Below are 27,986 nucleotides of genomic sequence, written 5' to 3'. Positions count from 1 at the left end.
TAGGAAGACCGTGTATCCCAGCCACTACCCACCCATAGTCAAACCCTGAGCCTTCTTTCCTTGCAACAGATTGTAGCAACGCACTATAGTTCTTCTTGTATATTTTCTGTGCCCCCTGCTTCTCGGTTTCTGTGAACTTATAAAATATAACTTAAAATATAATGGATTTTAAGAGTTAATGAAATGGCTAAGCTGTACTTGATTGTCATTATAACATAAAGACAACGTCTCTACACCTGTCTTTGCATGTTTGCTCTGCGTTTAGCGATCTACAAGCAGTGTGTTTACTTGTTTTGTTTTTGTTGCACATTTGCATTGTCCAGGCAGTTCATGCTGTAGTTGACTTAAATTCCTAATTTGTTTTTGTTAGTAGAGAAGGATGTACCACAAAGTGGTTAGTCTCCTCTCAGGGAATAGGTGTGAATGCTCTTCTAGGAACTAGGAGGAAAATCCTGGCTCCTCAATAGATACAGTTCTCATTAGGACTTCATGCTTCTGAAAAGGAACATTTCTTTAACATTCTTCCAACTGCTTTTAATCAGTTTAAGCTTTGATTAAAAATAAAATAATGTAAAGTGAAAAAATACCCTAATGCAATTTGATATGAGTAATAGTGGAAAGAATTACATGTATAATAGAGGTTTGTCTAGATAATTTCTTAGGCAAAGTCATCAAAATATGTAAATGTTAGGAAAATATAATAATAGATATTTTAACAAAATATGTGAGACCACACACTTGGAACAGTTAGAGGCATAATTCCTTTCCCAAATGAAGTTTCCTATTTAGCCAGTTTGAGTTTTATTCTGGGACCTGTTACCAATAACCTTATGAAAAAAGAATTTCATAGAGTATTGCTACGGAGAATGTGTCTCAAATATACCTGTGATTCTCATTTTACCTACAGAGGGAAGAGTCGTACCATTTACTCAGATGAAGTAGGGCATCTTTTTCTACTTTGTGTATAATTGATTTATTAGGTCCACAGAGAGAGATAATATACAGCAAACCAACAAAGTACCCTGTACAGGCATTCTATACCTGATTGGGTGAGGAGATTTATACTCAGACATTTTCTTATTACTGTTTTCAGGTTCTCTTTTCCAACCCAACTCATTCTTTCTTGGGCTTTATAGTCGCTGAACTTTGGCTTCAACCTGTTTTTATTTTCTCTGTGTTTCCTTTGACTTCAAACCTGAGAACTTTCCTTGTCTCTTGGCTCATTCCACACTGCGATTGGACACCAGCTTCCCTTTACCCTAGGCCCCAAACCTGAGGGCTAGATACTCCTGCTATAGTACGTGGCCAGAGTACCCATGTTCAGCCATAGGCACACCATTGTTCAAAAAAAGGAGAAGTGAGGCAATGGTGGGAGGATGTCCTTAGCCTGACATATTGAAATTGAAATGCCCACAAGGATTCAGCAAGTAGCTCAGGAAGAAGATCTATGCTGGTGATAAAGATTCACTAGTCATCACCATAGAGAGAAATAAAAATGTCAGTTTTATACGTTAGATTACCACAGGAAGTGTATTAAGTGAAAGACACCTCAGCAAAGAACCCTAGGCATTTCAGGGAAGGACTCCCCCCTCCCCAAAAAAGAGGATTCTTGTGAAGAAGACAAAGAGAATAGAAAAGAGAGGCATTTCAAGAAGGAGAGTGGGGTTAACAGAGTCTATTATCACAAATAAATTAAGGACTAAAACTTTTTACATTTCTGATTTAGACCAATTTTAGAGGAATGGTAAAGAGAAATTAGGGATATACAATGAGAAATATGTGGATTATTTGAAGGAGAACTGGTGAGGAGGAATCATTTATCCATTGACTCAAGAAACTGTCCATCTGAGGGAATAGAGGGCAAATTCCTTATGCTCTATAGTCTGTGTTTTCATCTGTAAAATAAGGAAATTAAAATAAATGATCTCCAACCACTATTCTGCCTTGATATTGAATCACTCTAGGAGTCTAAATCAATTCTTAAGAAGGAACAAAATTGTAACAAGCTAAGCTGTACTTGATGGTCATTATAACAGACAATATCTCCACACCTGTCTTTGCATGTTTGCTCTGCGTTTAACGATCTGCGAGCAGTGTGGTACTTGTTTTGTCTTCATTGCACATTTGCATTGTCTGGGCAGTTCATGCTGTTATAGTTGACTTAAATTCCTAATTTGTTTTTGTTAGTAGAGAAGGATGTACCTCAATATTCTGAAGCACTAATAACAAGAAAAAAATAGAATGGAAAATGTGCTAGTTTTACAAATAGAACTTTTATTTTTGTTTCTAACATTGGGTTATTAAAACTGCTTCTAAAACTTTTTTATAAATCTCTTTTGAATCCCAGGTATTGCAATTTCAGATGAACTCGATAAGGTAAGTTGAAAATAAAATGTAGAATTTACATTTTAACGCACTGTCTAAATGAAAAACTTTCCGAAACATAAAGTGTTCAAATATAATTTATTTGGTGCTAACATTTTTAAAACTTTCAGTGACATGCTTTGATTCTTTTATGAAAATTATTGCACGATATATATATATATATATATATATATATATATATATCACCTATTCTTTGGAGTCAAGAGTTTTAGAATTTGGTTACAGAAAACTGAATCACTGTAATCACTAAATCACTATACTAAAAAAAAAAGAAAACATAATATTATGTAAAAATTTTTTCTATATATGATGATGATTATTATATAGAAAACACTTGTACTTTTCTAGAACTACCCTTTGTACCTACACCTTACTCAGTAAGTTTTTGTTTTGTTTTGTTTTGTTTTGTTTTAAAATTCCAAGATGCCAAGAGAATATGGTGCCCCAGCTGGGGTGATAACTGTGAAGGTGGTGAGAAGTGATATAGTTAGGAATATATTTTAACAGTACTGTCAGTGGAACTTGTAAATGTGTCAGATGTGAGGAGTTATAGAAGAAATCAGTCAATGATGAATCCTAGGTTTGGAAGATGAGCAACTAGGTCAACTGTAGTGCCATTTGCCAAAATTGGAAAGACTGGGGAAATGGCAAATCAAGCAGATTGCAGTAGCATTAGGAGTTCTCTTTGGGCCGTTTATTTTGAGTTGTCTATTAAACATATTTATATGAGCTGTTACCCATCAGAGACTTGATTTAGTTTTACATTTAGAAGTCATTGGGATAAAAGTTCTCATTATTTTGGACTCAGGACTCCTTTACACTCTTACAAATGACAGAGGAGGACCCCAAGAAGCTTTGGTTTGTGTAGATGATAACTAGCAATACTTACCATGTAAGAGATTAAAAACTCAATGTATGTTCTTCATTTAAAAAACAGTGATAAAACCATTACATTAACAATAACATTTTTTATGAAAAATACTTCATTTTCCAAAACAAGATATTTGTGAGAACATTACATTTGTTACTTTTTTGAAAATCTCTTAATTGGAAACTTCTGGATTTTCATATCTGTTTCTGTACTTCATGTGTTATGATAAATTATCTCAGCTGAAAAAAAAATCTGACAACAGATATGTAGTTGGAAAAGGGGAATGCACCTAGAAATAGCCATTAATATTTGGTGAGTGTTGGTCCAGATATCTCTCTAAACAGAATGCAGTTGATTTGATGGTTATAGATAGAAAATGATAGAAAGTATTATACAAAAAATGGGGTCCTATAAATCATTACCTTTTGAAATAATGAACTATAATGTAATAATTATAATTTTTTTACAAAAGCAATAAAGTTAGTATTCTTCTATTCCAAATAAAATTAGACCTTTTGAATTTTGTACCATAAGAATACATTTCTGTTTGATTAAATATTAGGTAAAATTTATTAATATACTTTTAAGTATTAAGTTAATAGACTATTGCAATATTTAAAAATTAGTTTATATTGAGGTGCCTGGGTGACTCAGTTGGTTGAGCGTCTGACTCTTGATTTCGATTCAGGTCATGATCTTCTGGTTTGTGAGATCAAGCCCCACATCAGGCTGTGCACTGAGAGTGCGAAGCCTGTTTGGGATTCTCTCTTTCTCTCTCTCTGTGCTCCCTCCTCTGCTCACACCCTCTTCTCTCTCTCTCTCTCTCAAAATAAATAAATTTATTTAAAAAATTTAATTTATATCTATACAAACTCTATGCAAAACTAGATCTTGACTCTAAACAATAGCAAGTAGAAAAAGTGGCAGATGTAATCTTCTCGATTTGTCCTGCTTTTCTAGTCTTCTTCCTCTCTGTGTCCATCATTGTCTTTGGCCCATGCTGGTCTCCCTCTTACACCATGACCTTCCTTACAACTTGCAGAAATTACATAATCCGTGCTTCTTTATTCATTCACTTTAAGTACAAAGCCATCATCTCTCTTTCTAGGTTCATTTGTTCCTTCCAATATATTCTGCAAAGCCCTGGCTGCCTGAGTCATAAATTAGCTTTGTGTGGTTCTGTGTGGCCCTCATCTTTCCTTTCTTCCGGGTTCTGACTAGCAGTGGGGCTGTGTCTACACCTTTTTTGGTGAGCTAAAGAATGCACTAATTGTTCTTTGAACTGAAAATAGATTTCACCCTCGCCCTCAGTGGATGCCATGACACTTGGTTAGTATCATGCTCTGGATATAGCTTCACCCCAAACCCTCTCTCTTAGGAGAGAGAGTTTCTGTTTAACTAAATTGTATAGACTGATAATTTTTACTTACCAGACATTCCTGTTTTCGAAGACTTCATAGAAATTGCTGAAATTCATTGCACATTTATTATTTTTAATTTTTATCAAGAAGATGTCAACAATTGTCATAAATAAGCTTTTACTTAAAAAATATTGATGTCAGTACAAAGAAATTGTTACCACTCTCAAACCCATTTTTTCTTAAGAGTACCAGGTAATAAAAGGCAAACACAGGCTGCCAGAGCCACAGACACCATCCTTTGCCTGCCTGGAAAGCAGCCTTGGTTGAGGAGAGAGTTGGCCCCATAGCGTTCTCTGCTGACCATGAAGCTCACAGTCCTGTATTTTTCTCAATAAGAAAATGTGAATCTCAGGCAGGTATAAAAAAAGCCAAATAGAATTATTTACAATTTGTGTTGACCTGACACCTGTGTCTTAAATGTAATAATAAAAATCAATTCAGCTTTTTCCTTTTAATCTTCATTAATAACTTTGGGGGCTTACTAAAGATCTGTTTTTCTTAACCTTTATAAAGTACCATTCCTTTACTCTCATATTCCAATTATATTCAATCATAATTTCATTGAAATGATTTTTCTTTTGCAATTTCTAAAGTTAGTTTTGAATGATTAATTTTACTTTAAATGGAAACACTAATAACAGAGGCTGATGTTATTTTTAAGGCTTTTATTTTTAGTTGTGGGAATTCTAACAACTTCTTATTCATCAGTTTTGTCCTTACCTTAGCCAATGTATTGGTTTTCTATTGCTGCTGTAACAAATTAAAATAATGCATATTTATTATCTAATGGTTCTATAGTTTAGAAGTTCAACACAAGTCTCCCTAGGCTAAAATCAAGGTGTTGTAGGGTTGCATTCCTTCCTGAGTTTCTGAAGAAAATATGTTTCCTTACATTTTCCAGCTTCTGTAGGCTGCTCTATTTCTTGGTGCATGGCCCTTTTCCTGCCTCTTCAAAACCAGCAACATCTCATCTATCTTTGACTGTAGACAGAAAAAGCTTCCTGCTTCTGGGGGATCATGTGATTAGGTTGGGGCCACCTAGCTAATCTGAGTAATTGAATCTTAACATTTTTAACTTTAATCATGCTAAGTCCCTCTTGCCATGTAATGTAAGATATTCAAAGGTTTGGGGGTTAGGATATGGACGTTCTGAGAAAGCTATCATTTTGCCTCACAGCCACTATTCAAGTTCAGATGATATTACCTTTCAAATCTGTATCTAATTCTTCAGTCTGCTACCATTCCATTTCATCCTTCAAAATGCCATATAGTAGACATGGATGGTGCCTGCTCAGTTACCATTCCCTGGGGCAGTGTGACCAGTCCTTTGAGTACTCTGAGGGTTGGGTCCTTATTGGCTCACTCTTCCTGAGGATTGCTTCAATCCATTAGGAGCCATCCTGCCCAGAGATGCCTGGGTTCTCAGCCAGTGATGGACTGAAATAAGACCCTGATTTGTCATTTACATTCTAGAGCTCCTTAGGAGATCAGGTTGTGAGTAGACTTTACCCAAACCCATATATTTGCCTAGCTTTTTCCCTGTCTTCTGCTTCCTTTACTGTCTTACAGGTTTGCTTCGGAGAACATAAGAATATATCACTTTTTAAGCCTTTGGTTCTAGGGAAACTTACTTAGGGAATCCCGCTAAAAATTCTCCATGACTTCCTGCTACCTACCAAATTAAGTCCATATTTCTAACATCAGAATTAACAGTCTCCATTTTGTCACTCAAATCTATATTTTATGCTTTGTTTCCCTCTTTTTCTCTATTCAGAGTCTGTGTTGTGCTCAACAAGGAATACTGTAAGGCAGCTAGACTATGGTACCTCCAAGTCACATTCTTGTTTATTTCCACATTTTTGCTCATTGTCACTCCTTCCCCTCTCTCCAACTTTTCTATTTCTCAAGATCCAGCCTTGCCTGATCACTCTTGCAGAAAGTGATCTCACCTCCTCTGAGTACTTAGAGGATATAGCAACCACATCACAAATGATACTTCTTGTCTCATATTATGGAAATTTTTGTTCACTGCTTGACGAAATAGCCTGATATTTTGGAAAAATCCACAGAGTAAACCTTGTATTGAACCTTTCCTCCTGCCATTTTCTAATTATGTGAACTTCAGAGAGTAATTTATAGATGCTGAGCTTTAGTTTCCTTCCCTGTGAAATGTGATGGTTTTAGTAACTATTGAAAATAACATCAATTACTCTCCCACTCAAAAATAATTTTAGGTAGATTGCTAAAATATATAAAATATAAAACATTTAAAAGGAATATTTGGAGAAATCATTTCAAAGGGAACAGAGTATAGGAAAAATGTGAGTCCCCTGCACAACATGCAGTCTTGAGGCTCAGTATCTTCACCAGAGTTGAGCCACAATTGAGCTTTTTGTCATTTGGTATCCTCATCACCATAGGATTAGAGAAAAACAGTAGTTCACAGGAAAACTAACCATTTCTACTACTGAATCTCAAGAAAAATATCCCCCATTTATTGTCATGAAGTACATACATATAATGTATCAATAATATCCTCAAAATATTTGTATACATCTGTGCACCAAAGGATATAATCAGCAGGGTACAAAAAATAGCTTCCAGATTATGAGGAATATTTGCAAATCATATGTATATGATAAAGAGGTTGATATCCAGAATATATAAATAACTCCTACAACTCAACAACAAAACAAATAATCTGATTTTAAATGGGCAACGAACTTGAATGGACGTTTCTCCAGAGATGATATACAAATGACCAAGCATATGAAAAGACCCCCATATCACTAATCATTAGACATAAATCAAAACCACGAGATACCACCTCAAACCCTCAGTATGGCTACTATCAGAAAAACCCCAGAAAATAATAAGTGTTCGTGAGGCTGTATAGAAATTGGAATTTTTGCATACTGTTGGTGGGAATGTAAAAGGGTGCAGTTACTATGGAAAACAGTATGACAATTCTTAAAACATTAAAGATAAAATTACCAGGTGATCCAGCAATCCTTCTTCTAGGTATATATTCAACAGAATTGAAAGCAGGATCTCAAAGAGATTTACACACCCATATTCATCATAGCATTATTCACAATAGCCAAAAGATGGAAGGAACCACGTGCCTTTTGATGGATGAATAGATAAACAAAACACACACACACACACACACACACACACACGCAGTGGAATATTATTCATACGTAAAAAGGAAGGAAATCTTGTCACATGCCACAACACAGATGAACCTTGAGGAGATTATGCTAAATGAAAAAAAGTCACAGAAAGACCTAATACTGTGTGATTCCACTTATATGAGGTATCTAAAATAACCAAATTCATAGAGGCAGAAGTACAGTGATAGTTGCCAGGGGCTGGGGGGAGTGGAAGATGGGATTTGTTCACTGGGTATGAAGTTTCAGTTTCACAAGATGAAAGAGGTCTACTCCACATTGGTTTGCACAGCATCATGAACACACTATACTGAATTGTATATTAAAAATGGTGTAAGATAGTAAATTTTATGTTACCATTTGTTTTACCACAATTTAAAAAACATATTCTTACAGTATATAAGATCATTAGTTTCACAGGAGTTGTTTGAATAAAGTCTGCTGATCTAGGCAAATATCATAATGCAAAAGCAAAGTTTAGTTGCAACAATTCCACAGGAAGTCTCAATAGTGAGGTATAGGACAGGGCTTCCTGGTGTTCTGGCTTAAGTAAAAGATACATTTTATTTAGGGTGGTAGACAGTTTGCATATCTTTTAGACAACTTATCAGTATATTCTCTTTTAACTAACTTTTGTTACCTATTGAATGATAACTTGAGTTTCTAGTCCTTGAATCTTTAAATAGATTTATTAATAAGAGATATAATAAAAATGGGCTATTTAGTGCATACTCTATTCTAGACCTTGGGCTAAGCATTTCTTATAGATTACACCATTTTATCCTAATGAAAAATCTCTAACATTTTTGGAGAACTTACTGCATACCAGGCAGTGTTCCAGATTATTTACCTGCGGTATCATATTTAGTATTTACTAATATCCTGTGAAATTAGGGACTATTCTTCCCATTTGACAAATGACAAATTTGGAATGCAGAGAGGTTATTAAACTTACCAGAGGTTATACTAATTCAAAATAGAAGTGGGACACAAATTCAGACCATTAACCTCAGAGCCCATGCTGTTAACAATGATGTCATATTCATGATATAGTTACTATTATTTACCAGTCTAATAAATGAAAAAATAGGAGCTCTTAGAGTTTCATATGTTCCCCTTTGGTCCCACGGTAAATGGAAGAACTGGAACTCAAACTCAGCCTGTTTATACTCCAGAGTCTATACTCTTAGTCTCTCCAGTAGGTTATGCCAGTAAAGTCCTTATTACAGGCGCCTGGTACAGAATAATCACTCAATTAATAATTGCGATTTTTATTAGAAACTCTTTGTTCGCAGTATCTGCTAAGCCTGCACTAAGCCTTTGGGAAATAATTGTGTAATAGCCAGAACTAATCTCTAATCCAGTTTCATTTTTTGTAGCCTTTTACCATATTTCTTACTATCAAGACCTTTCTTTGAGTTATTTCATTATATCAAGAGCTCTAGTTCTAATATGGTAGAAATATAGAAAGAAGGGTAGCCAGTTATAGTGTTCATGCTCACAAATAATGTTTCAACATGGAAGTTAAATATATATGAGACCATGCAAAAGACTAACTCGGCAGGTACTAACAGATTGTATTTTATCAAGCATATAGTTTGCCAGGTACTGTGTCAGGTACTTTAAGTACACTTTCTTACAAATATTCACAGGAGCCCTATGAGAAAGCTCTTCTGTCCATTTTACACATAGGACAATTTACACATAGCCCACAGAGTTTGTAACTTGTACAAATTTACAGATATAGATAATATGCTGTAGAATTCAGATCTGAGTACAAATTTAACTTTAAAACCCATTTTCTTAAATACTATGTTATGTTGCTTCACTAAGAAGTTAGGAAGCTTAAAGAGAGACTGTTGTTTTGTTTTTATTATTTCAGACTGGCTATATGAATATAAGTAATATTGAAATCTGGTACAGACATAATATGCCATGGGCCTTCTAGCCACTTGATGATTGCCTCCACTAAGTATACCAGTGGAAGGACTGAAAAGTTAACTCCTTTAAAGATAAGGTGTTTTTTCGCTAGATAGACTTGTTTTGCTAATGACTTTTCATTTCTATTCATTTCTCTCCAAACAAATCTGGATTTCATTCTTTGTGTATGTGTGCATGCATGTCTGTGTGATTATTTGGAGAATGGTTTTGGGATTTAGGGCATACTTATATTGTTATGATCCTTTTGTGTTGCTTCTGTGTTCCAGAATTTCTTGCCCACCCACATCTGACCTACATGTGTATCACATATTTTTGGCAGTAAAGGGTTATGTTGGTTATATGTTTGATTTATAACAAGCAATGATCCTAATATGCCAGTATGATTGTTCATGTTTTATCTTAAAAACCTATCTCTCAAAAATGAAATGTGGAAGATGACAATCAAAGGAAAATATTTGCAGTTTACGTTACAGGCGAAGCTTAATAACTCTAATTGTAGGGCACTTCTAAAAATAGAGAACAAAAGGCCTAAATTCCACTAAAATTGAGCCATATGAATGGATTGTTCACAGAAAATAAATGAAACTGCCTCTTAATGATATGAAAAGATGCTGGGCTTCATTTAAAGTAAGAGAAATGCAAATGAAGCACCACTGCTTACCTATCAAATTTACAGAAATCCCCAAGTTTATAAAAATATTCTGTTAGTGAGGCTGTGAGGAAATAGGTGGGAATGTACTGGTGGGAATGTGCAAACACTATGGAGGGAAATTTTTCAATATTTAAAAAAACTTTACGTGCAATATTTTTTGATCAAATGATCCTAGTTCTATGAATCTATTCCAAAGACACACTGGAAAAATATGAAAAGACTTATGCATTGTGATTATACCTTGCTGTACTATTTTAATAGCAAAAATTTAAAACAATTAAATGTCCATTAAAATAAAAATACTGGATACATTATAGTATATCCACACAACAGAATATTATATAGCTGTAAAAATGAAAGAATGTCTCCATAGAGACTTCAGAGTAGTTCCCAGGATATATTATTAAATGAAAAAGGCAAGGAGAGGAAATGTGTTTATAGTATGTTACCATTTATCTTGGTAAGTGTAATGAAAGTATAGATACATATGTGATTATACTAAAGCCAAACTACAAGAGCAAAATCTGTCATACTGTGACACACAAACACACACACACACACACTCACACACACTCACACACACAATTGTTAAAAGTTACCCTTAGGAGAGGGGAAGATACAGAAAGTTAGGAGTAAGGAAAGGTATAGAGAGGAGAGGATAGGGATAGTGGGCTGATTTCTTAGAACTTTGAATATATGCACTTGGAACCATTTAAATACAATAAAATCTTAAAACAGTAGTTTCTAATAATCATAAGTAGAGTGAAACAAATCGGGACAACTGTACTTCACATTGATGGCATAAACACACTGAGTTGAATTTATTACAAGTCATTATTAGCACAGTGATTTGATTGTTCTTTACTGGGGTATACTCTAAGGACAGAGGGAACAGCAATACATTTTAAATTGTTTTTGGTAGTCGTGTCATTGATGGATAGTGTTGGTAGTATTATAAAGAGATTATTGTCTATGCTTTGTGTGATATAGCAAAGAAGTAGTTATGTTGATATCCTTAAGAACCAGAATTTTTGGCATAGAGGAAAGGAAATACAGATGTGGGACTGATAAATTTAAGTAAAAATCTTATAATCCTGTTTTGAAGAGGAAGTATCATTAAGAATTCATATTTTTTTTATTTTGAAAAATAAAATTCACTCTGTGCCAGCACTGAGCACACCTAGAGCCCAGATATTTTCTTCTAAATATCATTCTCTATTAAAAGGAACCAAGGCTCTTTAGAGAAATGGCTGAATCTAGGGCTGCAGCAGAGAAAGTATGCATTGAGTCTGGAATATCTTTTAGTGTCAGGAAGTAAGATGCAATCAAAGAATGATGGAACATTTCAAAAGGACATGGGAACCTACTTGTGGGAGCTCCTTCTAGGAATGTTAAAGCCTAAACATCATGATAGTAATATAGTTCATTGAATGAAATAATAATTCATAATCCATACTGATATACCTACTTACATGCATACATACACATATGGAGGTGAAGGAGAAGCTCTTTCTCACAGTAGAGTACCAACAAATACATTTAGAAGGAATGGTGAAATTATAAAATCACAAGTTGGCAACCATCATAGTAATTGATTCAGGGAAGGGCCTGCAAAGGATGTTAAAATTAGTACGTGAAATTTTGATGAATTACAGGTTATCTGCATAGTTTCAGAGTTACTCCCCAGAAGATATTTAATTATTAACCAGAGAGAAGTAGCAGGTTTACAGTGGAGAATCATGAAAGATACCACCTTAACCAAGTGGCCACGGTTAACATCACTAGCAATAAGACAAGTCAGTGTCATGTGCCTTTTGATAAGAAAGGAATACATCACTTCTGTGTTATTCTTGCCTCAAATCAGTGACTTGACTATAATCATAGGAAACATTGGAAAAACATAAATTGAGGGACCTCCTAAAAAAATAACTGGCCCATATTTTTAAAACACATGAAGGTCAGGGGCGCCTGGGTGGCTCACTCAACTAAGCCTCCGACTTTGGCACAGGTCATGATCTCACAGTTCGTGAGTTCGAGCCCCACATTGGGCTCTGTGCTGACAGCTCAGAGCCTGGAGCCTGCTTCAGATTCTGTGTCTCCCCCTCTCTCTGCCCCTCCCCCGCTCATCCTCTGTCTCTCTCAAAAGTAAATAAACATTTAAAAATTTAAAAAAAGTAAAAAACTTGAAGCTCATAAATGTTAAATACTGAAAACTGTTCTACATTAAAGGAGATTAGGCAACAACAAGAACATGAGAATTGAATCCCATATGTGACCCAGGATTCTTTATTGCCATTAGCAACTTGATTCAAATAATTGAGGAAATTTAAACAAAGTTGGTTATTGGTATTGTATTAATGTTATTCTGTAGCTGCATAAGAAAATGTCCTTTGACATTTGATAATTATTCTGTGGCTGCATAATTATTCTGTGGCTGCATAAGAAAATGTCCTTCTTTATAGAAAATACACTCTGCAGTGTTTAGGGATAAAGAGTATCATATTTGCAACTTACCTTCAAGTGGTTCTGGGGGAATTTTATATATCAATGTGAAAGAGAGAGAAAATGATAAAGCAAAATATCAACCACCAATGTTGACATTATTACATTAACAACATTGGGTAATCTGGATGAAAAGTATACAGAAATTCTTTTTTTTCTTTTCTCAACTTTTACAAGCCTAAATTATGTCAAAATAAAATATTTAAGACATACATATTTCTTAGATCTGTCCACTCTTACTGGCTCAAAAATAATGAGTATACCTAGTGTCCAGAATATAGTCTTAAAATATATTTCCCACTAAAATGAATTGGAATAATGGCTGATTCTGGGTTGGAAGCAAAATGAGTCTAAAATATCTTGTCATGCCAGAAAGCAAGAAGAACATGGGAAAGACCACTTGGCTGTGTCACAATTGATCACGAACCAACTTTAAATAGTTTCCCTCTGGAAAGAGTTGAGAAAATTTGAAGAATAAGAATAATAACTACAGTGATTTATATATAACATTTAAACATTTTTATGTTAATCCAAAAATTAATCATCTTAAGAGTATGTTAGGAGGCCAAAGTTATTATTTTCAAAAATCTGTAAAGGGGAAAGAATCAAACATTTAATTTGCCTTTTCTATATAAATTGTACTTCAGGGTAACCAAATATTTGAGAAAGTTTCTCTTTACAGAAGTTTTACAGCAAATAACAGAATTCCAACAAATGAATTATAAAATGAGACAATCACCATCTGGCAATCTTTAGTGAATTAATGGATCTAAGCGATAATCATGAATGCTGCCAACATCAGTAAAGAGTCGTCATCAACAGGACGTTACGTACCTCCAGATGGAACTGCAGTCATCCCTTCCTATCCATGGGGAGTACCTTCCAAACCCCAGTGGATACCAGAAACCATGGATAGTACTAAACCCTACATATATTATGTTTTTCCTATACATACACACCTATGATAAAGTTTAATTTATAAATTATGCACAGTAAGAGATTAACAGTAATATATAACAATAAAATAGAAAAGTTATATGAATGCGGTCTCTCTCTCTCAAAATATCTTATTGTACCTATACTCACCCTTATTCTTGTGAGGTTTTGAGATGTTAAAATGCCTGTGTGATGAGATACAGTGAGGTGAATAATGTAGGCGTTGTGATGTACCGTGAGTCTACTATTGGCTTTCTGACAGTGTGTCCGAAGGATCAACTGCTTTTGGACTACAGTTGAGTGCGAGTAACTGAAGCCACGGAAAGCTAACCCACAGATAAGGGGTGGGGGACTACTGTGTAACCATTCTCTCAGAAGCAGTGTTGGCAGCAACAACAACAACAGCAACAAAAACTTTATCCAAAACTAACTACTAATTTACAGAAATTACAAAGGGCAGAGGGACATTTCAAGCCACATCACAGGGATGTAAAGGGGAAAACCAGACTGTGGAAAACTCCCAGGAAGAACAGTTGAGGTCTTCTGAACAGCAGCAGCCAACAACAAAATTACAGGAGAAAAAATGAGACAGAGGAGGAAAATCTAGAGATTAAAAGAGACAAAAGTCTATCACAACATGTTAAGTGTTGTGTGGAGTCTGACTTGTACAAACAGATAGCTTCCCTGAGACAGTCAAGGAAATTTGAAAACTAATGAACTTTGTTGATATTAAAGGATATTGTTACTTTATTGTTAAAAGTAATAATGGTATTTGTTTACAAAAGTGCTGTTACTTTTTAGAGATACGTACTTGACCATTTACAAATGACATGATACAGTGAATGGGATTTGCTTTGAAGTCATCTGGGTAGGGGGGCGCCTGGGTGGCTCAGTGAGTTGAGCGTCTGACTTCGGCTCGGGTCATGATCTTGCGGTTTGTGGGTTCAAGCCCCACATCGGGCTCTGTGCCCACAGCTCAGAGCCTGGAGCCTGCTTCGGATTCTGTGTCTCCTCCTCTCTCTGCCCCTCCCCTGCTCATGCTTTGTCTCTCTGTCTCTCAATAATAAACGTTAAAAAAATTTTTTTAATAAAAAAAAGGAAATCATCTGGGTAGGAAAGAGGTGATGTGGAAGGGATGTAGATGGAGGTAAGGATGAAGTGAGTTTACCCATAAGCTGATAATTGATGAAAATGTGTGAGACTACAGATGGGTTTATTTTACTCTTCTTTCTACTTTTGTAGAAAATATCCATAATGAATAAAATGTTTTAGGTCACCGATAGTAGGGTGCAGAAGATAGTGGAGGAAAGGAGGAGGGATAACGTTGGCCTTTATTAGGGCTGGCAGGCATGCTAAGGCCTTTTTGATGTTATTTAATTTAGTTTTTGGACCAGTTCAATGAATGGTTGTATTTTTCCTGTTTTAAACATAAGGAAACTGATTAAGTGCTTTGTTGAAGGTCTCAGAATTAATACTTGGAGCTAGAATAAATACTTCCTTCTGGCTCATCTGATTTTGCATCTGATTCCAAATTCATGCTTTTCCCTTACTACTATATATTGTACTCCACCATGAAAGAAGACAAGCTAAAATAGGTTTAATGTATTATTTTGACAACTTTATTGGCATAATAATTCCTATAATAAAATCTTCCCCTTTAAAGGGGGTACAGTTTAGGGATTTTTAGGATATTCAAAGTATATTACCACAACCTAAGTTTAGAACATTTTCATCATCCCAAAAGAAACCTTGTACCCATTCCGCATCCCTCCCCCCAACCCCTCTGCCCCAGACAACCATTAATTTACCTTCTGTCTCTATAGATTTGCATATTCTGGAAACGTCATGGGAATGCAATCAAACAGTTGTCTTTTGTGACTGTCTCCTGTCACCGAGCGTAATGTTTTCAAGGTTCAGTGATGTTGTAGCTTGTATCAGTACTTCATTCCTTTTCGTTGCTGAATAATATTCTATTGTGTGGACAGGTCTGATTTTGTTTACTCACTCATCAATTTGTAGACATTTGAGTTGTTTCCACTTTTCAGCTATTATGAGTAATGTTTCTATGAATATTCACGTGTAAGTTTTTGTGTGGACGTGTGTTTTCATTTCTCTTGGGCGTATATGTAGGGAATGGGAACACTGGATTATATGTTCCTCTCTTTGAGAAACTGCCAAACTATTTTTCACATTGACAGCACCATTTTACATTCCAATCAGCAAGTGTGAGGGTTCCAATTTCTCCATATCCTTGGTAGTCCTTGTTCGTCTTTTAGCTTCTAGTCAGCCTCATGGGTGTGAAGTAGTATCTTACTGTGGTCTTACATATTCTAATGACTAGTAATGTTTGATAATGTATTATGAGCCACTGAATCATATGTTACCTAATTTTGTCATTCTTTTATTCACTGTGCATATAGAGTACCTTCTGTATGCCAGAAAAAAAGAAATGACAGTTCATTCTTTGTAACTGTAGACAAGAATGCTAGTAGCTGGTGGGGTTTTGATGAAAAGATAAACAAATTCTCTTCTGATTGCTTTCATTTCCCCATTGAAATAAGAAGCAACATAATCCGCTAAGAATCAGGAGAGAGATAGGAAATGTTGAAGTTAACTGAGGAATGAAAATGTATCTGAACTGAAAGAAGAAAAAAATAACCAAATGAACTTGAATGAATCTATCAATGTGGCATGTGCATTTTTCACATTTCATAGATAACGCAGAATTTCTCTCTAAAGATTATATCATTTACACTCCCGCCAACATTTTGTAGTATTTTTTTGTTCCTGATCCTTGCTCACACTGTCTGTCATCAAACATTTTAATTAAAAAAATGGTTTCTAATAGATTCAATTAGTGATTTTATAATTTTCAGTAAGATTGAATGCCTGCCTGTCTCTTTTGCCCATTTTTATTGTCATTATTATTTTTCTTTAGATTTGTGGGTTTATTATATATTCCGGACGTCAACTCTTACTGGTTATATATTGTCTCAAATATATTCACTAAGTCTGAAGCTTGTCATCACTTTTTAAATAATGCTGCCTATTAACAGACATTTTTAACATTAACTTGTAATACTGTTTTAAGAAATCCTTTCCTAGTTGACATCATGAAAATAATTGTTTTTTTATTTTCTCCCAGAAGTTCTTTTTTTCACATTCAGGTCTTTCATCCACTTGAAATTACTTTTTTAATATGGTAAGAAGTTGGAACATATTTTCCTCCACATGAATGATATATTTCCTATAACTGTATATTGAAAAATTCATCGTTTGTCCATCAGTATGCATGTTTCTGTCACTTGTCCTGTTTCTGGGCCCTCTTTTTTCTTCTGTTGGCCTATTTGCTTATTTCTGTTATTCCATTTGGTTTGGAGTTGTATTTTAAATTGATTTGAGAGGATTGACATCGTTAACATTTCTCTGTCATCCTATTGTGAACATGACATATTTCCATTTAATTAAATGTTATAATGTTTTGTGATAAAGTCATATAGTTATATCCAGTAAAGCCATGTAAATTTTGTTATATTGATTCCTAGATACCTTGTACTTTTAGCTATTATTATAAATGGTCTGTGTTTTATAAATTACATTTTAAAACTTGCTGGAATATAGAAATGGAAATTATTTTTCTAATTTTATCTTAAATTCCATAAATGTACCAAACCCATATATTATAAATTGCCTCTGAATCCTCCTGATTTTTCTGTATAGGGAAACATATGTGACTGATGATAGTTTTGTTTCTTCCTTTCCATTAAGTGATAGATGATATGGGGTAGCCACATTAAGTATTCCCATTAGAAAGGGAAATAATGAGAAGTTTATAGAAATTACTGATTCTTTTTTAAAATTTTTGAAAATTTATTTTGAGAGAGAGAGAGAGAGAGAAAGAGGCAGAGAGAAAGGGAGAGAAAAAAATCCCAAGCAAGCTCCGTGCTATCATCGCAGAGCCTGACATGGGGCTTGAAACCACCCACCATGAGATCATGACCTGAGCCAAAATCAGGAGTCAGATGCTCAACCAACTGAGCCACTCAGGAACCCTTATAAATTACTGATTCTTATGGGCACATATCATTAGGTCTTCCTATCCAAGGGGTTGGGAAGTGTTCCTTAATTGGGCCCCACTTCTGTTTTGTGGGAGTGGGAACTGGGTTCCCTAGGAGTCTCCATCTTTTATTTGCCACAGCTCATGGCTTCATCCTGTGGGAGTTTCTTTCTTTCTCGTTAATGTCTTTGGCCACTTCTGAAGAGGGTGTTGGAAGAGATACCTTTGTGCAACTTTTTTTTCAGCTTCTTTTCCTGTAGAAAAATTGTGGCCCAAAGGAGTGTTTACATCTTGTAGTCTCAGTCCCTTTTACTTCAGATGCTTTTTGCCAATTCAACTATCTTAAATAATTTTTGGATTTCCTTTGTATCTGATCACTCTCTCTTTCTTGTGCCAAAAACCACATCCACAGTTTTCTTTCAGGACATGCCTCTCTCTAGATTTAATTAGTGGTATTTCAGGTGTTGTGAAACATCCTTAATAGGCACCATCTTAATTTTTTAGAAGTCTTAATGAAGGGCCTTATAGCCACGTCTTTGATTTCTTTTTTAACCTGAAGCTCTGTCTTTCTGACAGGGCCATGGATTTAATATTAGTATAAGGATTATCTTAATCTAAAAATCTTGAGGTATCAATAAATGCTGGATATAAAAAACCCAGCCAGATTCTTAATATTTTTTTCTAAATTTTGCTTGCAAATTGTTATTTTTTGTACTCATCTATTTCTCGAAGAAACTTAGTATACAGCTAGAAGCAAGTAGGTAATATTTGCATGATTTTTCCTAGAGAGCTTCTTGCCCAATTTTCAAACTTTCTACCTTACCATCACTTTCTACCTTACCAAGTTATCAGAGATGATAGTTTTACTAAATGACTAACACCACATAACACTGGCCTCCAGTGTTTCTGGCCTCTTATAATAATCTCCTCACCATTTTTTATAGCCAATACCTGTCACTATATCCCAAGACCAATGACATATGTTTTAAGTTTTTATTTAGCAGTACTTTACTTCTAGGATCAGTTTGTTTCAGTTAGCTATAGCTGTGTAACCTTTTACCCCAAAACTCAGAGACTTGAAACAATAAATATTTTTCCTGATTTTCTGGAATTCAGCTGACCTACACTGGATCTTGGCTAGATGGGCTCAACAGATCTCAACTGGAGTTTCTCATGTGGTCTAGAGGTTGGCTGTTGTCAGCTGATATAAGGTGGACTTGTTTGATGTCATTCAGATCTGTTAGAAACGTTTCTTATCTTCATTTTGGGTTAGTGGACTAGCATAGGCATATCTTTTTCACGGGGATGGCAGAAATAGTAGAAACATGTAAGGTTTCCTAAGGCCTCGGCTCATAACAGGCATACAATAACTTGTGTCTGTTTCATTGGCTGAAGCAGGTCACATTTAGAGGTCAATATGTCCCACTTTTATTTTTATTCTTTTTAAGTTTATTTATTTTGAGAAAGAGAGTGCTTACATGTGGAGAAGGGGAAGAGAGAGAGAGAGGAAGAGAGAGAATCCCAAGCAGGGATGCTGTCAGCCCAGAGCCCAGTGTGGGCTTGATCTCACAAACTGTGAGATCATGACCTGAACCAAGATCAAGAGTCAGACACTTAACCCCCTGAGCCACCCAAGGGGCCCCATATGTCCCACTTTTAAACTATAGGGGTGCCTGGGTGGCTCAGTTGGTTGAGTGTCCAGCTCTTAATTTTAGCTCAGGTCCTGATTCCAGGATTGTGGGATTGAGCCCCATGTCAGACTCGGTGCTGAGCGTGGAGCCTGCTTGAGCTTCTCTCTCTCTCCCTCTGCCCCTCTGTCACACTCACATGCTCTCTCTCTCAAATGATAAATAAATAAATAAAATAAAAATAAAAATTAAAAAAAAAGAAAGAAACTTTAAACTCCCATGATAAGGGGCATGGACACAATGAGGTTAAACATTTAATGATTAAGGGTCATCAATGCCATCCTACCATACAGTAAAGGCATGATCACTAAGCCAAGAGCTGCAGGCTATTGGGGATCTGTCAAAATACTCGGACATACTTCAGTTTTACATAGTTTTTGAGAAAAATGTTTGCTAATATATTAAAGACTAAAACAAAATTTTTTGAATACTCCTTCCAGTTGCTGATGTACTGGCTTTCAGCAGTTTATACTGATTACTAAAGAGTCAGGGCTACAAAGTTAGCAGAAGAAAGGAAATAATAAAGACTAGAGCAGAAATAAGTGAAATAGAAAACAGGACAATGATAGAAAAGATTAACAAAACTAAGAGTTGGTTCTTTGAAAAAATAAACAAAACTGAGACACCTTTAGCTTGACTAACCAAGATAAAAGAGTAATCAAATAAATAAAATTATAAATGAAAGAGGCGATATTAACTAATACTACAGTAGTACAAAGGATCATGAGACTACTATGAACAATTAGTGCCAACAAACTGGTAACATAGGAAACAACTGGATAAATTCCTAGAAATATATAACTCACCAAGACTGAATCATGAAGAAACAGGAAATTTGAACAGACCAATAACAAGATTAGAGCAGGCATCAAAAACCTTCCAACACAGAAAAGTCGAGAAGAGGTGATTTCATTGATGAATTAACACTGTCTTTCTCAAACTCTTCCAAAGATCTGAAGAGGAGGTAAGACTTTCAAATTCATTTTCTGAGGCCAGCATTACCTTGATACCAAAGCCAGATAGGGACACTGTAAGAAAAGAAAACTACAGACAAATATCTCTGATGAATATAGATGCAAAAATTCTCAACAAAGTACTGACAAACTGAATTCAATGGCACATTAAAAGTAGCAGATAACAGGATCACAATTGTCTGAGATTTATCTCTCGGACACAAGGGTGGTTCAATATTTACAAATCAATAAATATGATACATCACATTAATAGAATGAAAGATAAAAGTCACATGATCATCTCAATAAGTGCAGAAAAATACATTTAACAAAGTGTTACATACTTTCATGGTAAAAAACAAAAACTTTCGGGGCGCCTGGGTGGCTCAGTCGGTTGGGCGTCCGACTTCGGCTCAGGTCACGATCTCGTGGTCCGCGAGTTCGAGCCCCGCGTCAGGCTCTGGGCTGATGGCTCAGAGCCTGGAGCTTGCTTCCGACTCTGTGTCTCCCTCTCTCTCTATCCCTCCCCGTTCATGCTGTGTCTCTCTCTGTCTCAAAAATAAATAAACGTTAAAAAAAAATTAAAAAAAACAAAAAAACAAAAACTTTCAACAAATTGGATATAGAAGCGATATAACTCAAGATAATAAAAGACATATATGAAAACCCTCAGCTAACATACTCAACAGTGAAAGGTTGAAAGATTTTTCTCTAAAATCTAGAACAAGACTAAAGGGCCCACTCTCACCACTCCTATTCAACAAAGTACCAGAAGTCCTAGCCAGAGCGATTAGGCAAGAATAAGAAATGAAAGGCATCCAGATTGGACAAGAAGAAGTAAACTTGTCTCTGTTTGCAGATGACATATTCTTATGGATAGATAACCTTTAAGACTTAAGCAATAAGCTGTTAGACCTAATAAATGACTTTAGTAAAGTTACAGGATATAAAATCAACATACAAAAATCTGTTACATTTCTATATACTAACAGTGAATTATTCTAAAAATTAATAAAACAGTTCCATTTACAATAGCATCGAATACAATAAAATAGATAGGAATACATTTAACCCACCAGATAAAATACCTGTATACTTTTTTTGATGAAAGAAGTTGAAGAAGACAGAAATAGGTGGAAAGATACCCATGTTCATGAATTGGAAGGATGAATATTGTTAAAATTTCCCTACTACTCAAAACCATCTATAGGTTCAGTGCAATGCTTAATCAAAATTCCAATGGCATTTCCCCAAGAAATAAATAGAAAAAACATTCCTAAAATTTGTATAGAATCACAAATAGCCAAAGCAATCTTGAGAAAGAAAAACAAAACTGGAGGCATCATATTCCTGATTTCAAACTGTATTAAAAAGCTAGAGTAATTAAAATACTATGGTGCTGGTATAAAACATAGACCAATGGAACAGAATTAAGAACTCAGAAATAAACCATGCATACTTGGACATTTAATATTTAAAAAGGAATCCTAGAATGCTCAATGGTAAAGTATAGTCTTTAATAAGAGGTGCTGAGAAAATTAGATATTCACTTGCAAAAGAATGAAATTGTATTTCTGTGGTATCTGTTGCATTGTTTTCTCTTCCATTTCTCATTTTGGTTTTGAATCTTCTCTTTTTTTTAACGTAGTTAAATCATTGCCAATTTTGTGTATTTTTTTTGGAAAACCTGGTCATTACTTTCAATGTTATGTATGTTATTGTTTATTTTGGTCTCTATTTTATTTATTTCTGATCTTTCTTTGTTACTTCCTTTCTCTACTAAATTTCAGATAAATTTCTTCTTTTTCAGGCTACTTGTTATGTAATGTTTATTTGAAGAATTTTCTTAATACAAGCATTTATAATATTAAAAATTATAAATAGAATCATAAAAGAATGAAATTGGACACTTATTTCACACCAAGTACAAAAATCAACTCAAAATGCCTTACTCAAACTGTGAAACTCCTAGAAGAAAAATCTCATTTACATTGGTATTGGCAGTGCTTTAAAAAAATTTTGGGTGGGGGGGGGAGGTTTCCTGGGTGGCTCGGTTAGTTAAGCGTTTGTCTCTTGATTTCAGCTTAAGTCATGATCTCACAGTTCATAAGTTCGAGAGCCCCATGTCAGGCTCTGCACTGACAGTGCGGAACCTGCTGGGGATTCTCTGTCTCCCTCTCATTCTGCTCCTCCTCTGCTTGCTTTCTCTTTCTCTCAAAAATAAATAAACATTTAAAAAAGATTTTGAGAGAAAGGGAGACAGAGTGCAAGCAGGGAAGGGGCAGAGAGAGAGGGAGACACAGAATCTGAAGCAGGCTCCAGGCTCTGAGCTGTCAGCACAGAGCCCGACACGGGGCTGGAACTCATAAGCTGTGAGATCATGATCTGAGCCAAAGTCAGACACTTAACCTACTGAACCACCCGGGTGCCCCTAAAAAGTGCAAGCAGCAAGTGGGACTACATCAAACTAAAAAGCTTCTGTACAGAAAAAGAAAAAATCAGACTGAAAAGGTAACCTGTAGAATGGCAGAAAGTATTTGTAAGTCGTATATCTGATAAGGGGTTAATATCTAAAATATATAAGAAACACAGCTCAGTAGTAGAAAAAAACAAATAATCTGATTTTTCAAAATTGGGCAGAGGACCTGAACAGACATTTTTCCAAAGAAGATAGATAAATGGCCAAGTATGTGAAAAGATGCTCAACATTACTAATCATCAGGGAAATGCAACTCAAAACTATAATAAGATATCACCTTACACCTGATAGAATGTCTCTTGTCAAAAAGACAGGAGATATTAGGTGTTGGCAGGAATTTGGAGAAGAGGGAACTCTTGTGTACTGTTGGTGGGAATGTAAATTCATAGGGGTACTATAGAAAGCAGCATGGGGGTGTCTCAAAAAATTAAACATGAAGCTGATTCAGCAATCCCACTTCTGAGTATATATCTGAAGGAAATGAAGTCCCTATGTCAAAGGGAAATCTGAACTTCCATGTTCACTGCAGTATTATTTACAACAGCTGAAACATGAAAACAGCCTAAGTGCCTGTTGATAGATGAATAAAGAAAAATGATTTTATATATAATGGAATATTTTTCAGCCATTAAAAGGAATGAAATCTAACCTATAGAAAGAGAGAATAGAGTGGGGGTTGCCAGAGGTGAGGGGGGTGGGGGAAATGGTTGCAAGTGATCAGAGGTTACAGACTTCCAGTTATAAGATGAGCAAGATCTGGGGATCTAACGCACAGAATGGTGACTAAGGTTTACAACACTATATTGTATACTTGGAAGTTGCTAAGAAAGTTCTTACCACACACGTACACACACATGCACACACACACACACGCACACACACACACAATGTTAATTATGTGAAGTGATGAGTATGTTAACTTCATTATGGTAATCATTTTGCATTATATATGTATGTCAAATCTTGACAGTATACAATGTAAACCTACATAAAATATATCAATTATATCTGAAAGCTGGAAAAAAATTAAAAAAGAGACAGTAAGAAAAAAGCTTTTAACTATCTACTTACATTACTTCCTTTAAACTCTAATTCAAGTTCAATGTGTGGATTAGTTTAACAATGGCTATTAGGTTAAACATTTAATATGTAATTATGTGTTTCATAATTTTCCTTTTGTGAATTGGTAGGATTAAAATAATTTACTCAAAAGCTTGAGAATTTGTACAGAATATTTAATTATTTTAAATCAGTCACATCTTGTAGACTTCATGCTGAAATGGCTTAAAAATATATTAATCAGTGTTGTCCATGAATCATTTATACGACTTTTAGTTAGTCACAATGATACTTCATAATTTGTGATATGACATAATGATACTTCATTACTACCAACATTTGTGTTGGTTTTCCTTCTATGAATTTTTAAAATTCACTTAATACAAATTTTATACTTATTTTATGAAATAATTATGCTAGTTATTATGGGGAAAACAAAGGAATTTAATATGTGATCCCAGCCTTTCATGAGCATCTTGATTTATTAAGAAGGGAAAACAGACTTCTGGAGAAGATGGCATAGTAGGAGGATCTTAGGCTCACCTCATCCCACAGATACATCTAGATAATACCCACATCACTGTAAGTAACCCAGGGAACAACCTGAGAACTGGAAGAACAGACTCTTCACAACGGGACTTAGAGAAGAGGCCACATCAAAAGTGGTAGGAAGGGTAGAGACTTGGTCGGGACCAAGCTAACTCCTAGAATTGTCCATGGCGAGGAGAGACCATAGACACGAGAGGGGAAAGGAGCAGATCCTGTATCAGGCACCCCAGGCATGGGGGACCCACCCTGGGAAGATGAATAGCCATAACATTTGGCTTTGGAAATCAGAGGGGCTTGACTTTGAGAGTTCTTACAATTAGTAGCGCTAAACACCTGGAACTTTAAAAAATCACTGGGCTTGGCTCTGGGAGAGACAACAGATAATAGGAAACTGAGTCCCACCCCAACAGAGACAGAATAACTAACAGCCCTGTTGAGGTACAGCATAGAAGCAGCAGTTTGGAAAATGCCTGAGATTTATTTGCTAGTCTCAGAACATGTGCTGGAGAGGCAGGGATCTTTAGGAGACTTCTCCAGGAACAAAGTTGCTGGTAGGAACCATTCCCTCTTCCCCTGTCCCCTCTCTGGCCTAGATACATGGGAGCCAGCAAGAACACTCTCCACCTAGCTTGCTAATAACACTATGCCCTGCCCTCACATTCTCCTGTGGACACATTTCTCCAATTCACCCTCGGCAGAAGTTCGTGCAAAGTAGTGCCGCAAGCCTGTTAGTGTGCAAATAGCCTTGACGAGAGCCATCACCTCGCCAACATGACTCCAGCCCCTGGGAGAGGGTAAGGTAACCACAAATACTAGTTTGACTGCAAGCCCCAGCAGTGGGCTGGGGGTAGACCTCTGGTCTGACTACAAGCCCCACCCACTAACAAAAGTTTCTCAGGAGATAACACAGGGAGAGTACTCTGCAGTTCTTTGTGACCACAATTCTGGCAAACACAAGCCCAAGGTGACCCCACACTCCCCATTACCAACACAGGAACCAAACCCTGCTCACAAAGGGCAAAGAGAGCCATTGCACATGACAGGACTGAAGGCAAAAATGGCTCAGCCACAATAGAATTAAAAAAAAAAAATAAGTTTATTTTTTGAGAGAGAGAGTGTGCACACAAGCAGGGGAGCAGCAGAGGGAGAGGGAGACAGAGGATCTGAAGCAGGCTCTGTGCTGACAGCAGACAGCCTGATGTGGGGCTCAAACTTACAAACTCTAAGAACATGACCTGAGCCAAAGTTGGATGCTTAACTGACTGAGCCACCCAGGCACCCTGTCAGCCACAATATTAAGGCACATGCAGCACACATAGGAGACATCCCTGAAGCACCAGGGTCTGGTAAATAGGAGACATTGTACTACAGGGCACTGCAGGACCTCTCCTTCATAAGGCCACTATTTTAAAGAGCAGAAAATGTAACTGACTCTTTAGACACATGAAAACAGGCACAGAGAGATAGACAAAATGAGGAGACAGAGGGATGTGTCTCAAATGAAAGATCAGGACAAAAAAGCAAGACCAATCTATATGCTGCCTCCAAGAGACTAATTTCGGAGGTAAGACATATGCAGATTGAAAGTGAAGGAATGGAGAAGCATTTATCATGCAAATGGAAGTGAAAAGAAAGCCTGGGTAACAGTAGTTATATCGGACAAAATAGACTTTAAAACAGACTGTAATCAGAGACAAGGACACTATATAATCATAAAGGGAACAATGCAACAAGAAGATATAACAATTATAAATATTTATGTACCCAATATGAAAGCACCCAAATATATAAAGCAGTTAATAACAAACATGAAGTAACTGATAGTAATACAATAGTAGTTGGGGACTTTAACATCCTGCTTATATCAGTGGATAGACATCCAAACAAAATCAGCAAGGAAACAGTGGCTTTGAATGACACATTGGACAAGATGCATCTAATAAATATATTCAGAACATTACATCCTAAAACAGAAGAGTACACGTGCTTTTCAAGTTCACATGGAACATTTTCCAGAATAGATTACATGTTAGGTCACAAAACAAGTCTCAACAAATTCAAAAAGATTGAAATTACATCACGCATCACATCTGATCACAATGCTATGAAACTAGAAATCAACCACAAAAAATCTGGAAAGACCACAAGTATGTGGAGGCTAAATAAAATGCTACTAAACAATGAATGGGTCAACCAAGAAATAAAGAATGTATGGAGACAAATGAAAATGAAAACACAATGATCCAAAATCTTTGGGCTGCGGCAGGAGCTGTTCTAAGAAGGAAGTTTAAGAAGCAAGAAAAATCTCAACATTACCTTATACCTAAAAGAGCTGGAAAAAGAAGAACAAACAAAACCCTAAACCAGTAGAAGGAAGGAAATAATAAAGAGTAGAGCAGACATAAAATAAAGAAACTAAAAAAAGAACAAAAAACAGTAGAACAGATCAATGAAACCAGGAACTGGTTTTTTGAAAAGATCAATAAAATTGATAAACCTTTAGCTAGACCCATAAAAAAAAATAAGACAACTAAATAAAATCATAAATGCAAAGACAAGCAATAACTGACAGCATAGATTATAAGTGAATGTTATGAAAAATTATATGCCAACAAATTGGACAACCAAAAAGAAATGGATAAATTCCTAGAAACATATAACCTCCCAAAACTGAATCTGGAAGAGAAAGAAAATTTGAACAAACTGATTACCAGCAATGAAATCGTGTCAGTAATCAAAAAGCTCCCAATAGACAAAAGTCTGGGTCCAAATGGTTTCACAGGTGAATTATACCAAACATTTAAAGAATAGTTAATATCTGTTATTCTCAAATTACTCTTTTAAAAGAGAAGAGGAAGGAAAGCTTCCTAATTCATTCTGAGGCCAGCTTTATTCTGATACCAAAACCACATAAAGACACTACAAAAAAGAGAACTACAGGGCAGTAACCTTGATGCACATAGATTCAAAAATCCTCAACAAAATATTAGCAACTGAATCCAACAATATGTTAAAAAAAATCATTCACCATGATCAAGTGGGATCTGTTCCTGGAATAGAAGGGTGGTTCAATATTTTCAAATCAATCAATGTGATATATCAAGAAAAAGGGTAAAAATCATGTGATAATTTCAATAGATGCAGAAAAGTATTTGAGAAGGCACAACATCCATTCATGATAAAAATTCTCAACCAAGTAGGTTAGGAGGGAGCATACTTAAACATAATCAAGGCCATATGTGAAAAACCCACATCTAACCTCATACTCAGTTCTGAACAACTGACAGCTTTCCCTTAAAATCAGAAACAAGACAAGGATG

At 35.7% G+C, this 27,986-nt stretch overlaps 1 protein-coding gene across 1 annotated transcript in view; it reads left to right on the top strand.

Annotated features, from left to right (window-relative positions):
• Positions 1-27,986, top strand: part of CF2H8orf34 (chromosome F2 C8orf34 homolog) — a 167,029-nt gene that overhangs the window by 111,939 nt on the left and 27,104 nt on the right. Inside the window, 1 exon segment of the mRNA XM_032591940.1 lies at positions 2,348-2,376. Within this exon segment, the coding sequence (XP_032447831.1) occupies positions 2,348-2,376 (29 nt within the window).

The sequence above is a fragment of the Lynx canadensis genome, chromosome F2, assembly GCF_007474595.2.
Source record: "Lynx canadensis isolate LIC74 chromosome F2, mLynCan4.pri.v2, whole genome shotgun sequence".
Lineage (NCBI taxonomy): Eukaryota > Metazoa > Chordata > Mammalia > Carnivora > Felidae > Lynx > Lynx canadensis.
The sequence above is the reverse complement of the archived record's forward strand: the minus strand, read 5'-3'. Positions and strand labels throughout refer to the sequence as shown.